Raw genomic sequence first — 23,563 nt, 5'->3', positions numbered from 1 at the left:
CTCAACACACATGTCACTGGTGCCTGGTAACATTATGAAAAGATCTAGTTCCACAGTTCAAGAAGATTCATAGTCCAACTTGTGATCCTCAGTTTACTCCTTCCAAACCTTTGGAATCCTCACTGATGATTACATGTTCAGTGAATGATGTTTATATAGGAAGTTTATCATCTACAGTACTTGGCAGGCACTTTGCCATTTATCATCTGCGTGACATTTTAGAACACTAGTTATTGGAAGTCATACTACTGTTCTGTCAGAATATGATTAATGCCAGAATAAGGCATACTTATGCGTGGGATATCTCTCCCTAATGCGGGAGATGAGCATCTTCTCCTACCTCTGGTCTGTTTCTGTCACCAAGTCAGCCGGGGAGCTCACATCTTTTTTTGCTCTAAATGCCTCCAGAATGACCTATAATATCGTGGTGCATAAGTCATTACACCAAACACAGACACTTATAACAGTCTGAACACCATATTAAGGGAATGTGACCTCCTACCTTGCTGGCTTGCCTGGCAATAGTAATGCCAAAATTCATGCACTCTGTCCATTCAGCCATGGCGATGATGAGGGGAATGATGCTGATTGTGCCTACAGAACAAATGCCCATCGTTAATTTCATAGTAAAAGTCCATCATTCATTTAACACATTCCAGTTCCTACCCTCATGCTGGATAAAGCATACATTAATCAATTCTAAAATATGTGATCTTGTTAATGCTATTAGAGGAAGTAAGTAGTATAATACTTAGTTACTAGTATAATACTGCATTTACTGATGAGAAATGAAGAGTACAAGATCTATAGATTCAAGAAGCACTGAAAGCATACTTACTACTGAAATGTTGAGATGTTTTGAAGTCCTCAGAGGAGTTGAAGTCGCTCGGTATAAGATGACATGTGTCTATTTATAAGAAAGTGAAACTTGCCCAGACCATACATCTATGAACATATCTGACCAATCACACGATGAAAAGCAGTTTCACCCCGGAGTGTTTATTTCCAGTTCATGATGTGCTGTATAATTAGTGGTGGAATGTAACGAAGTATTTTTACTTTTTACGTATCTGTACTTTACTTAAGTAAAAATAATAGTGCATACATTTACTTTTACTCCATTACATTTTTTTGCTATTATCTATACTTTTACTCCGCTACATTTCTACAATATGTGCTGTTACTCGTTACATTTTATGAACATAGTTTCGCCAAAATGTTGCCTACACAAAACTATGGATTGCGTTGCTGTTTTGGAAGTTTAAACCAATCAGGTGGCTCTATCAACTCCAATGATATCAGAGTGCGCGTTTGGCAGCAGCACTAGCGGTAGCTTTGCCTGTTATAGTTGAACATTCAGCCTGACTACTGCCTATTCAACATGGATCCAGAGTCGGCCTGAACTGAGCCCTCTGATATGAGCCACCCTTGGCCCTATTTAAAAGATATGTTCGAGTTCAAAGGCCCCAAGAATGACTCCTGGAGGTTTCAATGCGTTTCCTGTCTCCCTCAAAAAAAGGAGTTGCTAGCCTTCAATAATTCGCCCTCAAATTTAAAGTATACATATCGAGGTAAGCAGAGTGATTGCTAGGCTAAGTTAATGTCCCTGACTTTTGAATATTGATATATGTATTTAATTCGTTTACTGACATGATATTATAATGTTATCTAGCGAAAAGCATAAAAAAAACATGATTGGACCTTCATTATATATTTAACGTAGTGGTAAGATAAAGCTGGTAGGTTAGCTATGTCAAGCTAGCGTGCCTTGTTCTGTCCAGTTTTACAATCACATTTGTTTTTTATGTTCCATCTTTCCCTTTTTTACACGTTTATAATTAAATAAAAGATTTAAAGATATCACATGGTGTCTTTATTGGTTTGGCTTAATGGTATTAACATTGCAAATAATCCCTGGTAGATAACTTGTCATCCGCAGAATTGTAAGATATAGTGTGAACAGTATTACAGATGGTAGGCACAATAAGTAGCCTACACCAACCTTTCCAATTAACAAATGTTGTTGCTTATAATTATTACTAGTAGTGACATCTGTAGATGCATTTATTACCAGTAGCTATTTCTTTATCAAAATGGCACAGCCTAGACATTGAGAGACAACCCATTGCGTGAGTACTTTTACTTTTAATACTTAAAGTAAATTTAAAAGTAAGTACTTTTTACTTTTACTTGAGTAGGATTGTTGATGTAGTAATTTTACTTTTACTTTTATCTTCCTGGGTACTTGTACTTTTACTTAAGTACTAAACTTCAGTACTTCCTCCACCACTGTGTATAATGTAGCCAATTTTTCAGACGTCAACAAACGAAACATGATTGTTCAGATAGGAAAAGCCTCTTCTCCAGCTTCTTATCACTGTTAACTAAGATAATACAGACTACAAGATGAACCGTCGCCTACTCGTCACTATATGATAAAGTGAGACAACTATGATAACATGGTGCTCGGCAAACGGACGCACAAGACAAGTCAATTAAAATGTGAAGGTTTCCGATGCACATCTCAGTAATAGTCAGGAGAACTTTAATGCAATGATTGATTTACTGTGGTATGACATTTCAATGTGACGCACGTGATAACCTATCCCGAAAGTATCCACTGCATCAGTAAGGTCATGTGTCCCCTCATAGGTTCTTCCTGCGACACTTTCACTGAGGGCAGAATGAGTACGCTGCTCTCAATGCGGGTTTGCGTGAAAGTCGCTATCTTCAGGAGCAGGCGGGTGTGGTTAGGGTGTATGCACTGCGGATGCAGGTTCTCGTTACGCACAGCCGAAAAATCCGATAGACCAAAACCTGATGTTTTCATTTTCATGTTTCATTTCATTTTTATTAACAGCACTTTGGCTCCCAAGTAACTTAATTGCAGGTAATAGCAACAGACAGCCTGGGAAACCAGCATTAAGAAATAGACCTGGAGGTCTTATTTTGAGTAACATTCACAGATTTTTGTTTTAATTTTCAGTGTACACTCCCAACTGTATGTTTGGCAGAACTGCAAACTTTTGTGGCTAAAAACACAATGTAATGTAACCACCAAGATCACATAATGTTCTGAATATCCATAAAATCGGGATCTTTTTAACCAATGACATGAACACTAACATGTCATATATGTACAGAAAATGCTAATCAAAATGACAAAACAAGAGTGGTGCTTTCTATGTCATCCACAAGGAATGTAATTAGGTCTTTAAAGATGCAAACGGAACATCAACTTTGTTTTTAACCAGTTAAATTAAGTCAATTAACCATAATCCTTTGCATTCATCACCCCTCACCACACGCGGGTATTGCACATGGTGCTCATACCTTTTCAAGACAGGTAAGAATATCGCTTCTTTATTATTGTGATGATTTGCAGTTCACTGTTGACTGTACAACCCTTTGTATCAAAGGCATTTCAAGGCAGAATTTAAAGAGTTCTTCCTGGCTGGTAGAGGCCTGGTAAGTGGAATGTGATTTAAATCAATTTCCTTCTCATTCTTTCATGTGTAGAACATTATTCACTGATGTTGTCAGTCTTCAACACAACACCCCTGATAGTGGACTAACACAGTTATTCCTGTCTACAACCTCTCAGGTGTTAAGGTCAGTTACTGCTTTGGAATGAGTCCAGATTGAAAGGCCTTTGTTTTGCACCTGTACATATAGGATACCTCACGTTTTAGGATTGATTAGGATGAATCCTGTACGTCCTACTCTGTATAGACAGGTTTCCAGTAAATAGGAGACACAAGGATTTTATTCTTGGTGATACTGTCCAGACATATACTGGATATGTTAGCTGGGTAGCCTGCCTAAATTAGCTATCTAGCAATGACGATGATGAGTTCTAGTGGTCAAATTAAGATGCTAAAAAAGGCTTGCCTTGAAGCTGCCTGAAAATCTTAAGGCCAGAGTTTTTTGCAGTCCTTTAACTAAATCGTTCTGTCCCAGGTCTAAGGTGTAATTGACTATTTCAGATTCTAATGCCCAATAACTAAGAATAACTTTAACATTTTAAAAAGGCCTTTAGCCTGAACAAATGGGTGTCCTTGCGAGAGCCCTGTGATGTTTCTCTCTGCAGTGTCTCTCCATCTCTCTTGTGGCTCTCTCCAGAGTTTCCGAGAAACCTGCAATTATACCACTGAAGGGACTTAGATGGTGTATCTCAGTTTCACACAGCAACTACAAATTCAGAAAAAGACCATTTTAGGACTAGTGAAAACAACAGCACAAGAGATATGATGTTCTATTCTGAAGGTCAGGCAAGCTGTAGTGCAAGGCTACAGGGAGAAACATTGCCTTAACCTATCTGGATCCCTTCTATGGTATCCACTGACGCACACAGCGTTTGCAAAACACATTTTAAAGATTGATTAACATTCCTGATGGGTTGTAGCGATGATCTTACCAGAAAACTCTTAGACAGAGTGGCAGTCACATAATGAGAGGTAGCAATGTTGTCACTCAAACCCTTCCCATGAAATATGGAGTGTCATCTGAACTTTCACCAAAATCTCACACCAATATACAAATGTCATCTACTCAGAGTAAGTAAACAGTTGACAAAGATATTTTCTGTCCACATTCAACTTCACACAAAGCATTCACATTCATTTAACAACTAGGTACATTTACAGTTATCAAGCCATGTAACTTCCAAAGCAAATGTGCCAATGTTTTCACCTATTTTGAATTAGCATTAACATGCTGAATGTGGAGGACAATTTGAGAAAGGAGGAAGATAAATGCTTCGAATATGCAAACTTCTACCTCTTTCTTGTGGGAAAAGGTCCCTGTCCCTTACCCTGAATAGCCTGAACCGATGGTTTGGATATGTCTAGTTCATATGGTGACACACGCACACGCACACACACACACACACACACACACACACACACACAGACACAGACACACACACACACACACACACACACACACACACACACACACACACACACTGTGTTGTCCCCTCTTTCCTGTGTCTATCATCATGGCAGGTATAAGAACATCATAACTTATCGCTATCGTGGTAGAAACACCTGTTTTCCCATTTAAGTGTTTGGATATTATTTTTTTTTTCTTTTTGCAGTCAAGCTAGTCTGCTAATAGAAGAATTTGAGACAACTGCTGTGAGTATGGATTTGTTTTTACAGTTTTTTCCAATCATTTTAACTCTTGTATCAATACCATGTACACATTCCCTTAACACATCGAGCATACCAGTAGACCATGTGAACCAAACTGTGGATACTTGCCCCTATGCTAAGATACAAATGTAGTCAATGACACCTTATTCCAAAATTCATGGATACCTGTCCCAGTCAATGTTCACTACCAGCAAAACGCTGTGCAACTACAGCATTTTTTCGCAATGTTTAGAATCTAAACTTTAGATACTCTGTTCAAAACAGTTAACTTTCAGTTCAAAACCTAACTTACAGTAATTTAGATCACTGTAGATAGAAATATGCTGTATTTGGACAGACAAATGAAGTTATATGCTTGAATAAGAAAAGTATTCTTATAGAAGGCATACATAGATGTTACTGTTCCTGAAGAGTTGTTTCCACTATTACAGTACTGCTCTATATGAACTGTAAGTCATAGGCTATCAGTGAAAGACAGTGATTGAAGAATGCAATTACATCGCTGGGGCTTCGGTCTACTTCGTGTCTACTACCATGTCACATACTTTGCTTTTGCCATTACGCCACCAGACAGGCTTTCGAAACAATGTTTTGGCCCGCATCTGCTCTTCCAGCAGAAGGTCGATTTCAGCCTCACTATAATGCTTCTTTTTACGTGTTTCTTTCCCAGTGTTCCCAGCTGACCTCCTGTCTCCCAAATAAAGCTTCTCTCTGCCCAATGGCTCAAGCACAAAACTTCACGCAAGGTTTGCACTGTACTTCGACCGCATAGCAGCATTACTCTGCAGGTATACATGGCACAGCATCCAGGAAGCCTTTCCAGCGTAACAGCGTGGAACCTCAATGAACTGGGCAGGAGTCTGAGAAAATGACCACAGTGTACTTTTATTCAATGAATTTTGGTACTTTGTGTTGCATTAGAATCAAATAAAAATTTACAAAAATCCAATATATACAAAAATGTCATGTTCTTTTTGATTTTACTTAATTTACAATAAAATTCGATTAACATATTTGAATGCATTTGAAGCACTTCAGACTTTCATCACACAATGCAACTTACTCGAAAGACCAATAATAAACAGTTTTTTTTATATTTTTGCATTTTTTTTCGTCTTTTAGGTACATCACATACACCACACTATTTTAATCTGTATTACATCATATGTAACTGCCATCTTGTGGCGCTGATCTCTAGTCAATAGACACCCTTCACAATCAGGACTTAGAGAGGAATGTTCTTTTTTTAACATGTACATTTGCATACATTTATTTACAGTTAAATAGCCATTTTTCAATTTGTTATTGTGAGTTTCCATTGCAACTGAAATACCAAGTACGTCTGTACATTATGCTATTACCGTAGATCAGAAAGTACAGAAAACCATCACTCCCAAATGTATGAATTACTGTGCTTTTACTAATGCAGTGTTCAAGCTAGCATAGCCATCAGTTAACCATAATCTTCTATGGAAATAAGCAAATAATGACAATGTAGCAATGTTGTCTTTTAGGGTTTTTCTCATGAACATTATTCTATTACCATTATATCATAACATATATGAAAATGAAATTTCAAAATCGTCTGAATAAATAAGAATGTACCAACACAGTAAATGTTTCATTCTGCTTTCAGTGTGAATAGTGCATGGCTCTATTTTTAGACACGACTGTGACCGATGCCAAACTGTGACTAAAAGCTCAAATTGGTTGAAAATGTGTTTGTGGGCTCTGCGTACAGTCAACGCTGATCAGATGGTCATTATCCCAGGGGAAGGACCATAGCATGAGCACAGTGACTAAGCAACTCTATTAGAGGATAAAGCAAGAGTGGACTAAGACCAGGGATATCATTGTCACACCACTTTTGACTCTAAACCTACTGGCCTCGGAAGGTCATGCAGTCCCTGTAAATCAGACAACACAAGTGCAGACACATTTCTTAAGGCAAACTAAACTTGGATAAGCAGCTCAGATGGTTACAATGTTAATCAGTGCTCTCCCCCCCACAATGTTAATCAGTGCTCTCCCCCTGACTTTGATTCAGTGAGGGGGGGTCTCCTCTCATCGATATCGGTTTCACTGATGCCCACCTGATCATAAAATGGGATCCCTCAACACCACTGCACGCTTGAAGCCTTTACCACGTACTCTCCCCTTGAAGTATACTCTCCATCACAGAAGAGAGATATGCTATGATCACACATATACACAGTCATCTGAAGGTGAACAGTGTTCTGCTGAACAAACCATACTGAGGTAGGTATATGCACCAATTTTGCACTGGAATGGAAATGATAGATAACCATGAAACGTGACAGAAATATGGCAACACACACAAAAAAAAAAAACACAAAGAAGACTTAGCATGAACATCAACTGAACCCATTTGTACATTTCTGTGATTTCTTGACCTATTGAAATATGGGTCGCCCAGTCTGTTATCAGGGTACCTTATCATTTCTGTCAGCAGTGCACAGAGCAGCAGCCTTACTACAGACTCGGGTGAGCACGCTCACATATTCCTGTCACTGATGGTGCATCAATTTATGGTTCATATCTTGAGTGAATACAAAATCCTAGACTGACTGTGAACACTTGTGCACATTTAACCATCCACCAGTGATTATACTTGACTACTTTAACTCAACAAACCGACATCACAAACTGGTTGAAAAAGGCTGAATTTCACAGAACACTGAATACACTGCATCACCATGGATCCAAAACAAAAGCCCAGGCTATCTTTGGCCTTGGCATCGTGACACGCAGTCCAGCAGGATCAGCAGGAGTGTGTGAGGCAGGGCTCACAGGATGACACTGGAAATGAGATTTCAGTGCATTATGTATGAGATGTTGTGCTTGGAGAGGCAATGCCGAGATCGCAGTAATGACATTCAGAAGCAGATCCAGAGCGCAGTGGTGCCAATGCTAAACCTTCCAACACAAATATACCACTGGCCACAGCAAAAAAAAATCAGTACAACATTCTTACATGGTAAACTGATTAATGATCATAGGTTCGTAGGAGTCATATTCTTGCTGAATATCTGATTTTCTAAGATAAATGTGTGGCATAAATTGTGTATTTTAAAATGTTCTATTATTACAGTAGTACTGTATGCTACACAAATGAAATGAACCCAATATTCATTATATAAAAGCAGTGATAGTCCATGCTAGTCCATGGTATGCAATTTCGTTTCTTTCACCACTCAATCCAGTTCGTTCAACACTCAAATTTGTGTTTTTTTCAGGATTATCAGGACTGCTTTGGTGTCTGTGCTACAGTTGGAAGCTTCAGTGGGGAAACCTTAACAAATAAGACAAGACGTAACAATCTGACACAAAAACACGATGATCCAAATATGCAGTCAAGACAAGATCATTCCTACTTGAGTCTAAAACACTAACCCCAATTTGCATCCAGCTGGTTACTCTTGCATCACCCCCCCACCCCACCCCACCACCCAACCCCTTCCATGCAATGAGCGTTGGCAGACAGTGGTAGTATCAACTGACCTCTGACCGGCTGCTAGTGAGTAATCCTCGTTAAAGGAAGAGATCAAATGACTCCTTTCACACCAACCGCTCCAAGTCAACATCTTCTCCTGCATGTTCCTGTGCGCAGTAGTACCACATTATTTACGAGGCCACGGCACTGTCTATCTTGAGAAACAACTTTTTAAGTCCACTGAAACAAACAAATGAGAATAAATGTAAAAAAAAGAATTGAAATTAAAGCAAATTACTGATAACATTTGAATTATCTGTGCTTGGGTCAATCTGATTGACGAAGTGCAGCAATCCTGGGTGTCTAGATTAATGTGCCTGATCTGGACAATTGATTGTTGTAGGGATAAAAACATGAACAAAAGACTACACCAAACACTATTTATATGAATAAGTAAAGTAAATAAGCTTGTTTTTTTTACTAATTGCACATCTAGTAAAAGATATGTCTTTTGTAAAGTTCAATGGCACAGCGGGATTTAAACTGAAACGGTCTACCTCATATGAAAAGGCAAAGGACTTGAGTTAACAGTGAAGTACATTTTGGTTGCAGACTTCAGTCAGAAGCATCTGAGCCTGAAGTAACATCTGTCCGATCTTTCTCTAAACCATGTAATGGTGATAGAATCCACAGACCACAACAGGCACATCTAGCTGCTTTTTACAGTACCATTTAAACCCCACCCCTCCCCATACACACACACACACATCTCCTGCTTGTAAAAGTTGCAGTACAAGTCACCGCAGGACATTTACAGGATCACTGTGGCCTAATGTCTTTCATGCCACCAACATTGTGCTTCTTTTTTTTTCTCTCCCTCATCTTTTGTGTTTTCTACCCTTCACACTGGAATCACATAATAAAGCGCTACTAACTTGCAAAGGAAAGAGAGAAGCATACACACTTTAGATACTTTGGCAGACTGAAAGAGGATGGACTTTCACCTCCTCAGCAGAGTGGGTCAGACTGGCGCCAGCGATTTGTGACATGGGAACTGGCTATGTGTTGGTGTGAACGATGAAGGCAGAGGAACAGATGAAGGCTGTAGGGTAACTGCTGAACATTTGGATGAAGTGAAGTCAGTATCCACTATGAGGGGCATTTGCATGTGTTTTCTCTGTCTCTCTCTCTCTCTCACACACACACACACACACACTACACACACCACACACACACACACACACACACACACACACACACACACACACACATACATGTGTATGTGTCCCGAGAGTAACCAGAGTAGCACTCCAAGAACAGAGGACACTATCTTTTATCTCAGGGACACAACGGCTGCACCTGACACTTCAGTGAAGTGTAGTGTAAGTGTGGTGTAGTTTAGTTTTTGCCATCCGAGCTTGTTGCCTTGGTCCGGCTGGCTGTCCAGTCATCTGCTTGCCTGTGATTAACTGTCCACATCCACTCCTATTCTTAGTCCACCTGTGTGTGCGCGTCTGTGTCATGGTCCAGATCGGTAGACATAACCAGTGGTCAGATGGCAGCCGTCAGCTCGGAGGCTGGACCGGGAGTGGGAGCTGCCTGTGAGTGTTTTTGCGTTGGTTAAGTGAAGTTCTTGGCCTGTTGCCTTCCCCCAGGCGAGATTAAGACGAGGTGTCTCTCCTCCAGCCTTTTTTCTCCACTCACATTCCACCTCTTCTTGTTCCATGTTTTTACTTTCCCCGTTTTAGTTTTTTTTTCTTTTCTTTTGATGTTGTTGCTTGATATGAGGTGGGAAACGACCACACCCTTTCACACGTCGTTTGTTTGTTTGTTTGTTTGTTTTGTACAGGATTCAAGTAGAAATTCTGCCCTGTCTTTTCCTATGTACAGTGCAGTCAGTGGCAGGAACCCCACACAGCAGGAGTTCACAAGGGTCCAGTGAAGAGTTCACAAGGGTCCAGTGAAGAGACCGAGAGCATTTGGCACTGGGATGAGGTTGCTGATGACACGTGGGCTCAGTTTGCCAGTTTCACCTGTCAGGACATCTCATTCACATTTACCAGTAGTCACACACACACACACACTGATGCACACTCACAGGAGTCAAACACACACACACACACACACACTTATGCACACTCACAGGAGTCAAACACACACACACACACACTGTACCAAGAACATAACATTTTTGGTCCTCTGTTCCCTCCAAACAACAGGTGGCCATAGTAAATCAACATTCTGATGTTTTTGGTATGCATGTTGGTAAGTGCACACAGAATGATGAGGGGAAAGGCCTGTGTGTGTGTGTGTCTGTGTATTTGCGTGGGTTAGTGTATCTATGTGCGTGAGTGTGAGCATGCATGGAAGTTGAGCCAAAATGTCTCTGGGCAGAATCTGGAAATGGTGCTGGAGGCTGTTTAGCATAGTTAAAATGCACACTGTGTCAGTTAGTCCGTTTTCGCTTGCATTGGGCATTAGAGCGAAACAGTACATAACTGCACGACTGACACTTTATACTCTGTTCACTTGTGGAGAGTGGATGTTGTTTACAACACTGAGGATGATTGTGGTTTTTTTCTGTAGTCTATCAGCGCAATGGCCATTTAGAAAACAAGGTATTCCCTGACCAGTAAAAAAAGAAAAGTAGAAACTAAGTATACACACAAACACACACACACACACACACACACACACACACACACACACACACACACACACACACACACACACACACAGACACATCCACACAGACACATCCACGCCAATCAAGTAAACCAAACAAAATATCTGCTTAGAAAATATTGATATTTTTTGTCAATTAATAAGTTCTGCCCCGTTTTTTGTTTTCTTTTTTCTTCTTCCTGTTGTTGAGTTCCCCTCCATGACAATCAACGTCATGGATGAACGCTGGAGTGACCTGTATTGGGAAAAGCAAGTACCTTTTATTGCCACACAGTCCTGCTGTAAATCCCAGTGTGCTCCATCCTAATTGTAATCCTGTCGGGGGAGGGTGAGGAGGGAGGAGGTTGGGAGAAGGTGGTTGAGGGAGAGAGCCTCAGAGAAGGGTAAATGGAGAGAGAGGGGAGAGGAGAGTGCGGGGCTACAACGTGGTCTCGTATTCTAGCCTCTCCTGCACCATCATGTCGTCCTTGTACTGGAGCCGAGGGGGCACGGGCGAGCAGTCCACGGCCAGGATGGCCCTGCGTATGCTGCGGTCCAGCACGTGCCGCTCCCAGGCCGGGTAGCGGTTGCGGCACAGGTCTATTTTGATGACGTGCTCGTCGATGCGCGGCGCGCGGGACGAGGGCGTGGAGGGGGCGGTGGGCCGCACCTGGAACACGGGCACGCAGCCGTCCCGCTCGCTGTACTTGCCGTCCCTGTCGCCCCCGGCTAGCAGCGTCTGGCCACCGGCACCGGCGACGCCACCGCGGTTGGAGCGCAGCGAGTTGGTGGCGCCCTCCGTGGGCAGCGTCGAGAAGGCGCCCACGCCCGCCGGGTCGTCCAGGCTCAGGCTGGCGGAGCGGCCGAAGCGCGGGCCGTTGGGGTGGAAGAAGGCGTAGTACATGAGCATGAAGACCACGCCGGTGAGGAAGCTGGAGAAGATGACGCAGAGGGCCGGCACGGCGAAGGCGTCGGTGCTGGCCGGCAGCCGGTACAGGTACCAGAGCGTGCTGAGCGCCGTGTTCTCCAGCAGGATCACCAGGTAGTAGATGAGCAGGCGGCAGCGCGTGCGACCCTCCTTCACGTTGAACCAGCTGAAGATGTAGATGATGCCCACCACCATGTCGAACACGATCTCCTCCCACTTGGTGATGCAGAACTCCGTCTCGCAGTGCACGATCCAGAAGGTCATGATGCACCAGTGGAGCACGATGAAGATGCCGAAGTAGAGCTGGAACACCGAGGCGAACAGGGCGAAGGTCACCACGCGCGCCGCGATGGTGAAGAAGTGCCAGCAGAACTGGATGATGACCGCCAGGTAGCTGATGGGCTTCTTGTCATCGCGGGAGTCGCGCAGAGCCTTCTGGTAGGAGGCCAGGGCCCAGGCCAGGGAGACCAGGGAGGCCGCCGCTGTCATACCTGCATGGAGAACATTAAGTCATTAAGGAGACACTTTTATCCAAGGGGAATACAGTACAGATATGCAGTGCTATCAGTAGCCTATGTTGTGTTTCCTAGGAATCAAACTCATGATCTTGGTTTGCACCTTGCTCTACCAGTTGAGCCACAAGAGAAGAGAAATACACACATACAGACCCCAACTGTCTTTTGTCGTTTTTGTTGATCTTGATTGGTTTTATATCTCAACCTTTTTATTAGGCAAATAGGCAAATAGACAGATGCCTTTGGAATGGAGCAAATAATAGGAATGGCTGATTTCAGCCCAGAAATAACCTTGCCTTATAACTCAGCCTCCATGTATTCATGACTCCGTGGGGGTGCTGGTTTGAATAAGGCTAATAGAAAAGAGCAGTGCATAGGATTGTCAATCAGTGTCCCTGCTTCCTGCATGCATTTCACGCAGGCCACATGGTAATTAAGATTATGTTGGGTTTTTTTTCTCCTCCGGCCCCCTGATGTTCTGAGTGTGCTGAGTCACCACACAGAGCGCATTCACTGCAGTTTGAAACCGGAGTAGGACTCAAGCATCATACTGTATCTTAGAGGAGTAACCTCAATAGCATGCAGATACTTCTTTTATCTTGTTAGTTTTGTCTTGTGTTGTTTCCTGGTTTACCCTCCCCTTCCAGAACTCAGTCCATAAAACCACACGACTGCTCTTGTGTTGTCGGTGACAACAGAATGGGGGAGGGGTGGGTGGGTGCCTGTTAATAGCAGCTTGCACTTGAGGTGGAGTGTTAAAGAGGGGGAGTTATGGCTGGGCCCAGGAGATACCACACACACACGCACGCACACACACATACACACACACACACACATATCCATAGACACGCCGGGCTTCTTTGAGGGATCGGCTGCCATGGTTACTAAGTGCAGGCAGCGATGATTGAGTGATGGCTCTCTAGTAGGGAATGAGCGAGCCATTTTCCTGCTGTATCACAGGAAGAGGACGCACAGATTACTCACAGTGGCAGTCACACACTCCCACACCCTGCCATTTCAACGGGAAAACACACTCTTTCTCCGGCTACTACACACACAAGTTGGGGAACAGTGATATTAAGAGGTATGTGACGTCGGTAGAGAAGAGCTCCAGTATTTCAGACAGCCGAATACAAAGATATTTTGCATGGTACACAGCAGTGTGTTTTTATCAAGAGACTTCTCAGCACTGCGTTGTGATGAATAAAACCACAGTTATTTCAGACGGTCAGGACGTGTAAGAAGACCCTGAATCGATAACGTTACTACTCTGTCTGGAGTAGCGCACAATAAACAGACAATGAGCAGGCACAATGAGAGCATCACCAAGACTCCATTGATTCCCAAGATCCTTTCATCTCACAGAGAACAAGCATAGTAAAAACAGCCTCCCCCTCACTGCATCGCAGTCTGACTCAGACATTAATAAGGACTCAGAGTACGTTCCCTGAACTGAAGAACAAGCCTCAGTTTATGTTGTGGCAAAGGTAAAGTTGTTATTAAACTACTTATTTAAGCACTGCTTATCAAATTCTCAATTTAGCTAGCTCTGCCAATAAGTTTGTGAAAAAGTTGCTTTTTTGCACTTTTCAACTCATTTAGCAAAATAGCTCCTCAGAACACAGGAAAACATGTACTTTTTTCACTGTATATTATCTTTCTTGTGTCTTTATTGGTTGCAATAGTAAAATAATGTCCTACATGAAAAGAGAAGCCATAAGAAAGAGATGATGTAGTGACCCTTTAAATGGTGACAGGGACATAACTATGCTAAAAACAAACATGAATAGTGAGGGAGTTTGGTAGTGGATTTCAACATCATTCAATATAGTCTGTGAAGTTAGAGGCATCATATTAGTAGAGGCCTTTGTGAGATGCTGATACTCTGAAACAATATGAACGATATTCAATTATTCCCTTGCCAAAGTACCCTGTCTTTGGAGCTCGATTTGTGTGTAATGTCCTCCAAATGTGGCGGAATACAACAGGGGGCCTTGTGAGCCAGAGTCAATAGTCTGCACAGGCTAAACTTTAACTTCATTTACAGTTATTGCCTCCCTCCTGCCCTTTCAAAATCTGAGACCATTACAGTCAATTACATTTGCTATCAGCCTTAAACATATGGCTGACTCTCATGCTTTCTAATTACTTTGACTTCAAAGCTCACGCCAAATAGGTTTTGGCGGAAATCTCTCTCTCTCTCTTTCTCCCTGTCTTTGCCTCTGCCTTGTGCTTCTGTCTGTCTGTCTGTCTGTCTGTCTGTGTCTGTCTGTCTGTCTGTCTGTCTGTCTGTCTGTCTGTCTGTCTGTCTGTCTCTTCCCCTCTCTCTTCCTGTGCCTCTCATTCTTATCTTGTGTGTCTTTCTCTGCCCTCTCCCTCTCCCTCTTATTGTGCCTCTTATCTCTGCCCTCTCTCTCTCCCTCTCTCTTCCTCTCTGTCTGTCTCTCTCTCCTGATACCCTCCTTGTCTCTATGTTGGAGGACAGCAGAGCCAGACAGGAATGACTGGGCAGGCAGTTCATTGCAGATGACATGAAATCAGTCTTGATTAGTGTCTGAGTGGCTGCAGCCATAGAATTGAGTTGAAATCAGCAAAGTCACGCTTAAGATCAAGATGACTTTCTGCCGACCTACCTCTATTAGGCCTCTATTCTAACGTACTTGCATCTCTGTGACATGAATCTATATGTGTACGTGTATGCATTCATAATCTATACATACTGCACATTGGCACATACCTGTATGTAGGTGTATGCTAAGTATTGTGTGTTTTTATGATGATGATATGATTTTATGATAATGATAATGATAATCATATGTCTGAATCTATATGTGTACGTGTATGCATTCATAATCTATACATACTGTACATGGGCACATATTTGTATGTAGGTGTACTGTATGCTAAGTATTGTGTGTTTTTATGATAAAGATATGATTTTATGATAATGATAATGATTATCATAATATGTCTGTGTGTATCTTTCATACTCACACACATACACATAGCATGCAAAGTTAATTTATGTGTTCCCCTTTCTCCCAGTGATGTATTTATATGTTTGTTTAACTCACTTAGGTTGAATTCAGCCTATTAGGTGGTAGATGGTGAGGAGGGCGTTTTAATGACTGCTTTGTGAAGTGGGATAATTAACTGGCAGAGGCACGCTGTAATTCTTATTTCAGCGGCTGCTTTGCCCACAGCTCCATTCAGCCCTTTTCTCCACACTCCCTGTCAACATGAGAATGGGCGCATCTTTACTCCCCCCCCCTCTCTCTGTTTCATTTCCTCCTTTTCTGTCTGTTTTGCTCTCTCCCACTCTCTCCCTCCCTCCATCCCTCCCTCTCTCTTCCTTTCTCTCCCACTCTCTCCCTCCCTCCATCCCTCTTACACGTGCACTGTATCCTGAGGAGACAGTCACCCTGGGAACCTGTCGTGGATCCAGTGCTGCTCGCTCGCTCTCTCTCTCCCTCCCTCCCTCCCTCTCTATATATGTGTGTGTGTGTGTGTGTGTGTGTGTGTGTGCGCGTGTGTGTGAATGTGTACTGGGCTGTGTGATACACAGCCGATGATGTCATTCCCCTACTGCTCAGAGAGGCTGCAGTAATTTCGGGGAAGGTGGGGGTGGGGTGGGGTGGGGTGGGGTGGGGAAGAGCACAGAAGGAGGGGGGAGGAGAGGGAAAAGACAGGGAGCGGGAGAGAGGAAGGAGGGAGCAGAGTGACAGGGAGAAGTAAAACAGCCAGAGAGAGAGAGAGAGCGTGAGAGAGAAAGAGAGAGACAGAGTGAGAGAGAGAGAGAGGTGTGGAGACATGGAGGTGGCGGAGGAAGAGAGGTGACATGGGAAGAAGGAGGGCTTACGTAAACCACAGCAGCTCCACCTCCAGCTCCTCCCTCCTCCTCCCTCCTCCTACCTCCTCCTGCACGTGGTCTGTGCACTAGTCACCGGGGGACACCTGTCTGGTTAGGGTCCCCGTCACAAGCGCTAACGGGACGGTGAACGGGGACACGCACTGCCGCCGCCGCCACCGCTTCTCGCTGCCGCAGCCCAGCGCTCACATGGCTACTGCAGTGTGGCCCACAGGCCCTTCACCTGGGGGATTCAGCCTTAACAGGTCCTTTAGAGCAGCGCATTCAGAGCCTGACACCCACTAGAGAGCAGTTTGGAGGCAGCAACACAGCAGAGACTTTTATGGAGCCAGATGACTGTAGGACGTTAGGGGCGTATGGGGAATAGCGTTAGGGGAAATCCATTTTTTGACTCTTACTGACATACCTGAACCTCTTAAACAAGTCTGTGGAATCCCTTGCATTTGACTGTGGGCTTTTTTTCTACTGATTCAAAGGCTGAATCATGACATCAATAGCTTCAGCTCTGCCCTCTGATGTCCACAGATGGCTCATCTGATCTCCTCCTGTGACGTCATGGCCTTGAGTGAGCCACAGTTTACAGTACACGAGTATAGAAGTTACCACGGTTTTTTTTTTGTTCTGACTTTTCAAACGGGAAGCACCTATATTCGCCGATCCCAGAAGAAACCCTCAGCGGCTCTCTTTGACAGGAATGGGAAATAATGAACCATTTCAAGTCCGTCCAACAAAGTCCCTCAAAGGGGTTATTTGACAAATGGAGACAAATCAAAGCTTAGGTACCAATAAGACTTTAAGTGCTACGGGTAGGGGGTGATGTACGGGTGCCAAAGACAGGTGGCAGTTCAGAGGGGCAGTGCTATCCTGCATGGTATAGACGCTATAGGCACTATAGTCTCCTATAGGCGATCACAAGGCTGCAATAAAGGAAACGTCGGGACAGCTCTGCTCCAAATGATCTGATCATGTGTCATTTTTAACAGCACTAAAACAACGTTCATGTGGGTTCCTTCTTAGTGTATAAGAGTGAAGGATGGAAGCTTGGGATCTTGGGACCCCCCCCCCATCCCACCCCAAATCTACTCATAGAGACACCGTGGAGTAAGCTTATTAGACAAACCACAGTTAATTATAAGCTCCTTTCATGAATCAAGCACATAAGCGACAGTCAGACAAAAATGTGCCTATCCTAATTAGGGATGCTTTAAAAATATGATTGCTGAGATAAATAGCTAATTATCCACAGCAAAATGGTGATTACAGATCTTTCATATCATAATTTACTCTTAATTGAATTCATGATCAATTTGCAGGAATAAATATAGAAGCTAACTCCAATCAGCAGGCTAAGAAGTAGCGCTGACCGACAGCAGCTCAAGACATCCCACAGATTGGCATTACTTTTCTTAATAGAAAAATAATAATAATAATAATAATAATAGTGATCTTTATTGTGTGTGTGTGATCTTCACAGCATACTAGGTTCTCACTCAAAGAGATCACCCAGTAGTAGAGCTGAGGTTTTTCCAATTCCAATAGCCTTTCACATCAAGCGCTGTGTATGATTGGGCCTGTGTACGCTTTTTTAGGAGAAAACTTGCTGGAGGAAATAGTCAGGCTGAGAAATAGCCCACTTATAAGAAATGGTAGTGGGACTCTGGTAGAGCAGTTTGGCTTCCTGGCAGGCCAGTAGAGAAGAGCGTTACAGAGAGAGAGAGAGAGAGAGGATTGATGAGGTCCAACTGACTGTCAGTGCGTGTGCTAAAACCACTGTAACTATGGCAACCTCAGCTGCTAAGAGGAGAAAGAGAACTGAAGGAATGGAGAGTGTAAAAGAGAAGGGAGGGGAGAGGAGAGGAGGGAAGACTTTGACCTGACTTAACCTGTCAAAGTAACTGTTGCTGTCACTTCTGTAACTAGGTTTCACTGGTGTCATGGAGCATGTCCAAGAGGAGAATACGATGAAAATAAAATAAAAAAATGATCAGGGACAAAAATGGCATTCCATGGCATTTACAGATATTACAAACCAAACCTACATTTCAGCAATTTCAAAAACAATATGTTTTTTTACATTTTAAATATAAATAAGGTAATTAATTATTATGGAGAACAATGCAGTGTTGAAAACATTCTCTAAGAAGCTATTACCGCCATCAAATCCTTTTGTTAACATAATGTACTTTTTCTCATTTTAGAGTCTTTGGATTGAAAACTGGATTTTTTAATGTGGCTGCTTCCTGCCCAATCATCCTGAGTAATTAAACAAACCCAGACAGGTGAGACTGTCATACGGTGGTCATTGAAGACAGGTAATGATGAGCAGCTCACGATTCCCCCAGCTAAGACAAAGGAGTGTGTGGTGGGCCAGAGAAGATCAATTTCCGTTTATTATCAATCTCCGTCTATTAATCTGTGCTGTCTGCACTTTTCAGGAGACGGTAAGGGATCATCAGGGCATTATTTTTAAATGAATTCATATGAATCATTTATCTCTTATAATTGATCTATTAACATTTAACACATTCTAATTTTGTATGAGCTCATTTGAAAGATATCCCCCCCCCCCCCAAAAAAAACACACTTATACACACACACATACAGTACATAACCACACAAACTCCCTATTTTTTTCACAAGCACACATCCATACATAAGCACACACACACACGCACACACACACACACACACAGCAGAGACTTAGTGGTTGACAGAGGCAGCCAGAGGAGTCCAAATCCCCTTACAACTGTGAGAAAGTGGGACTGTCACATAAGCACATTAAGCACCGGAGGAGCCTGCCTTGTTGCAGGCAGACAGAGGATAAGATGCATGCAGTACAGTTCACGCCGGCAGCGAGCCTGCGAGTCCTGCACTGCACTGAATATCAGCCGCCCCGCCACTCGCAGACCCACACCGCCGCTCAGTAATTACCCATAATTCACTGCTCCTGCGAGAGGCAAGGCACCGTGTTCCAGGCAAGGAAGGCTTTTCGAAAGAGTTTATTTGATTTTCGCTACCCCGGTGGAAGTACAATATCAAAGGCGTTGACAATCAAGACCAAGGAAATATTAATAGCACTCACAGCTGATCATGTGCAGTATCTGAAAGGCTTGGTGTGTGTGTGTGTGTGTGTGTGTGTGTGTGTGTGTGTGTGTGTGTGTGTGTATAGGTCTATGTGTGTGTGTGTGTGTGTGTGTTCATGTGTATAGGTTAATGTGTGTGTGTGTGTGGACGAGTGCGCGTGTGTACATATGTATAGGTTTATGTGTGTGTGCATACATGTGTATGCATAGGTATGTTTGTGTGTGTGTGTGTGTGTGTATAGGTTTATGTGTGTGTGTGTGTGTGTGTGTGTGTGTGTGTGTGTATGTGCAAACACGTGTGTGCATAGGTATGTCAGTGCAATGAGCTATGTTTGCCTGCCTTTGTGTGTGTGTATGTACAGTATGTGTTTGTGTGTGTGTGTTTGTGTGTGTGTGTGTGTGTGTGTGTGTGTGTGTGTATGTGTGTGTTAATTACCTTGCAGTGCCTGCAGCTTGTGCGTCTGGATGATGATGCAGAGCTGGAGCACCAGCTGGGGGGCGCTCTCCAGGAAGGTGGCCAGCAGGTGGAGCATGCTGACGTCGGCGTACTGGTACACCATCCTCCAGTAGAAGCGCCAGCGCTCATTATCACCACTGCGCCGGCTACGGATGCCCAAGTAGATGGTGTGGAAGTACCTGTTCGTACCAACACACACACACACACACACACACAGACACACACACACACACACACACACACACATACAGTAACAGACAAGTGCTTTAGTTAAAAATAACGTTTAAGCATTCCTTTGCTATTTGAATGAATGATGTTTTGATAATATGTCTGTATCCAATCTGAATTTCCATTTAGTTTTAGTTAGTTTCACCAGTGGTTTCATTAATTTCATTTTATTTTGTATATAATTTCTATTTCATTAGTATAGGTTAGGAGTATAGTAGTAGTATAGTTTTTGTTTTAGTCATTTTAGTTAAGGACTAAAATAGTCAAGGATTAGGGCAGCGTGAAAAATAATCTGCTGATCATTGGCTACATTTGGTTTCAGTTTTGCGAAAGGTACTTCATATAGCCAATCAAATGACACCTCTCCCTCGCATGCTGTTGTTGATTGCTTATAGCCCGAGCAACTACATTGGTTTCCATTTTTATTCTTTAAGTACATCCTTTCCCATGGATAACGTGTATCCCTGTCGATGGCAACTTTGAAGATACATTTCAAGATTTGGGTGATTTTTCCCTTTTATTTCTATGCCACAGATGCTGTTACCTGAATTTAACATGCAGAAATACTGCACAAATGCTGTTATTCAGTAGTTCAGACCCATTTTATTTTGACTAGCATGAGGGACAACACCTGATTAATTCATGAATGAATTATCAATGATATCAGTGTCACAACTAGATACATGTAGGGTTTAAGATGGGGCTTAAGTAATTAAGATATACTTTACCTAGTGTAACAGTTCTCATTATTACCAGTGTTGACCTTCAAATAATGTGCTCCAGTGTGAACATAAATGAAGGGGTGAAGCTCCTAGCTGTTCCGGGCTAATTATTCTCACATCGCCTATTTGTCGTCTTAATCCTCCTTAAATGCAATTGTAATGGACATCTTTGTTGCTGAAGAGCCGAACGGAATAGAATACATAAACCTCCTAACCAGTGTAATTTTTTTTTAGATGGCATACGCTGCAGACTGGGAAATTGTCTAGTTCCAACTACTTGTAAGAAAACCAAATAATTTGACCAGACCTTGGGCTATTTAAATAAGGTAGATCTCTTTCTGCATCAGTGGGGTGTTCTGTGTTCAGGGATCTCTGGATTCTCCGACATGTGTGTGTGTGTGTGTGTGTGCAAAGATATTGTTCCATTTGCAAAGCTGATATGTGCCACGAACACTTGACTCATAACAAAGGCTTTTTACAACTATCTAAGGAGCTGGAGGTGAGACTTTTAAAGGGGCTCATGTAACAGGGTCTGAAATCTCCAAGGATTGCTATGGCAACAGCAACATCTACATATTCCGTGAAATGAAACAGGAGCACGCAGAGAGAAAAATATGACATGAAGCTTAAAATACATACGAGTTACATAACAGAGAGCAATAGATAAAAGTGGTTGTCTTTTTTATGAAAATAGTTAAGTGTATTTTAAGAACATCATTAAGCTTTGGCTCGTATCTGCATAATGCACACAGGCGACTGCTGTGGGCCTTCCTGCACGAACCTGTGGGCATCTGGGGCCTTTGGTACCCGTGCTGTGCCAGATGACCTATATGTACCCCATCCAGGCTCACCTCAGAGAAACAGTTACCCTCTTTTAATAATAGGGCAAACAGCCAACAACATCATATCTCTCTCTCTCTCTCTCTCTCTCTCTCTCTCTCGCTCTCTTTCTCTCTGTTGAAAGAAAATGTTTAAGCAAGTACCTCTAGTCAGACTAGAGCTATCACAAGTTTGCTGTTGACAATGCATTCCACACGTCAAAGTGTTTCAACACCTCATCAGCCTCTGCTCCTGACTCGACAGCTGGAGTGCTGGTTCCCCAGTGGGGGCATGATGATCGGAGCTGATCTGAGCCCCTCATATCAATCCTCAGCCCAGTGGGGGCATGATGATCGGAGCTGATCTGAGCTGATCTGAGCCCCTCATATCAATCCTCAGCCCAGTGGGGGCATGATGATCGGAGCTGATCGGAGCTGATCTGAGCCCCTCATATCAATCCTCAGCCCAGTGGGGGCATGATAATCGGAGCTGATCGGAGCTGATCTGAGCCCCTCATATCAATCCTCAGCACAGTGGGGGCGCCTCCTGCCGCTCACACTCCAACCCAGACGAGGGCCTGAGTGAACACGTGAGAGAGGGAGCGAGTCACTTGACACTGACCCCAGACACCGCCTGCCTTTTGATTTTAGTCACTGAGAGCAAACCTTTTTTTCCGTCCTACTTTCACTTCTCCACACACATCCAAACCCCCCCCCACCTCTCTCGCTCTCTCTTACTTTGTGTCTATCTCTTTCTGCCTGTCTTCCTCATACACACACACACACAGAGACACACACAAACACACACACACACACACACACACACACACACACACACACACAGTCACCAGGGCTCCATTCCATTCATTTCCACACAACTACCAGGTTAGGTAGGCTAAAGAGAGAAAAACAAAACCGTTCTCAGTGCATTTGTGCAGGAAAAACCAGAAACCCTGTGTGTCACAGGAAACTCCTCTCACATCGGCTCTCTCGTTGATGTTCTCATTTGCATTAAGTGTTCTAGATGTGTCATAGACGATGTTTTGAAATCCTGACCTATTTTTTTTTTCGAGAGCGGCTGTCGTAGTGCTCGGGCTGCAGCCTGCCTAATTGAAGTATTTACTAAACGGTATCCTCGGGTTGCTTTCTGCGGGTTGCTGCTCTTGAATGGCAAAGACCGAGTGAGACTAATTATGCACCTGATTATGAATCCTCCACAATCGCCGATAAGAGGACAGCGAACGCTGGGCTAATTGAAAACAATTAGCAGCGGAAGAAAGTGGCACCACTGGGTTGGCTGTGGACTACGGTTTGACATGAATCCAGCCTCAAAGGCACCAGTGGAAGCTTTATTTAAAAAAAAATTAAAATCCATTCGAAATAAGCACAGAGCTCCACATTGCTTTGGATACAAAGACTCTCCCTTGCCTCTGTGCGAGAGCCAGATTGGTGGCATCCTCGACACAATAGCATAACACATCTTTCTATGCAAAGCAAGCTAAGGAAAATCATTGTGATAGCGACAAATTACATTTGAGGCTGGCAGTCAGCCAGGGGCCAGCGAGTATTTTTAACATCAATGCTACACCACTGTGGGCAGAGGATTATTTTAGAGCCAAAATGGCTCCTCGTCTGCAGTGTGTACAATTCGGGGCGTCTGTGCGCCAGAG

General features: G+C 43.2%; 1 protein-coding gene and 1 long non-coding RNA gene across 2 annotated transcripts in view; both read right to left on the bottom strand.

The window, feature by feature from the left end:
* Positions 1 to 376: 376 nt before the first annotated feature.
* Positions 377 to 882, bottom strand: LOC122128834. The gene is made up of 3 exons (XR_006151644.1): positions 839 to 882; positions 503 to 594; positions 377 to 414 (listed from the first exon to the last, which is right to left on the bottom strand). It is a non-coding gene; the product is annotated as an uncharacterized LOC122128834 (long non-coding RNA).
* An 8,614-nt stretch (positions 883 to 9,496) lies between these two features.
* Positions 9,497 to 23,563, bottom strand: part of xkr4 (XK related 4) — a 36,217-nt gene continuing 22,150 nt past the window's right edge. The window contains exons 2-3 of the mRNA XM_012827886.3: positions 20,105 to 20,304; positions 9,497 to 12,693 (exon numbers count right to left, since the gene is read on the bottom strand). Coding sequence (XP_012683340.1) covers positions 11,714 to 12,693; positions 20,105 to 20,304 — 1,180 coding nt within the window. The 3' untranslated portion in view covers positions 9,497 to 11,713. The remainder of the gene's footprint in view (positions 12,694 to 20,104; positions 20,305 to 23,563) is intronic.

The sequence above is a fragment of the Clupea harengus genome, chromosome 25, assembly GCF_900700415.2.
Source record: "Clupea harengus chromosome 25, Ch_v2.0.2, whole genome shotgun sequence".
Taxonomy (NCBI): domain Eukaryota; kingdom Metazoa; phylum Chordata; class Actinopteri; order Clupeiformes; family Clupeidae; genus Clupea; species Clupea harengus.
This window is presented reverse-complemented; position numbering and strand designations above follow the sequence as displayed.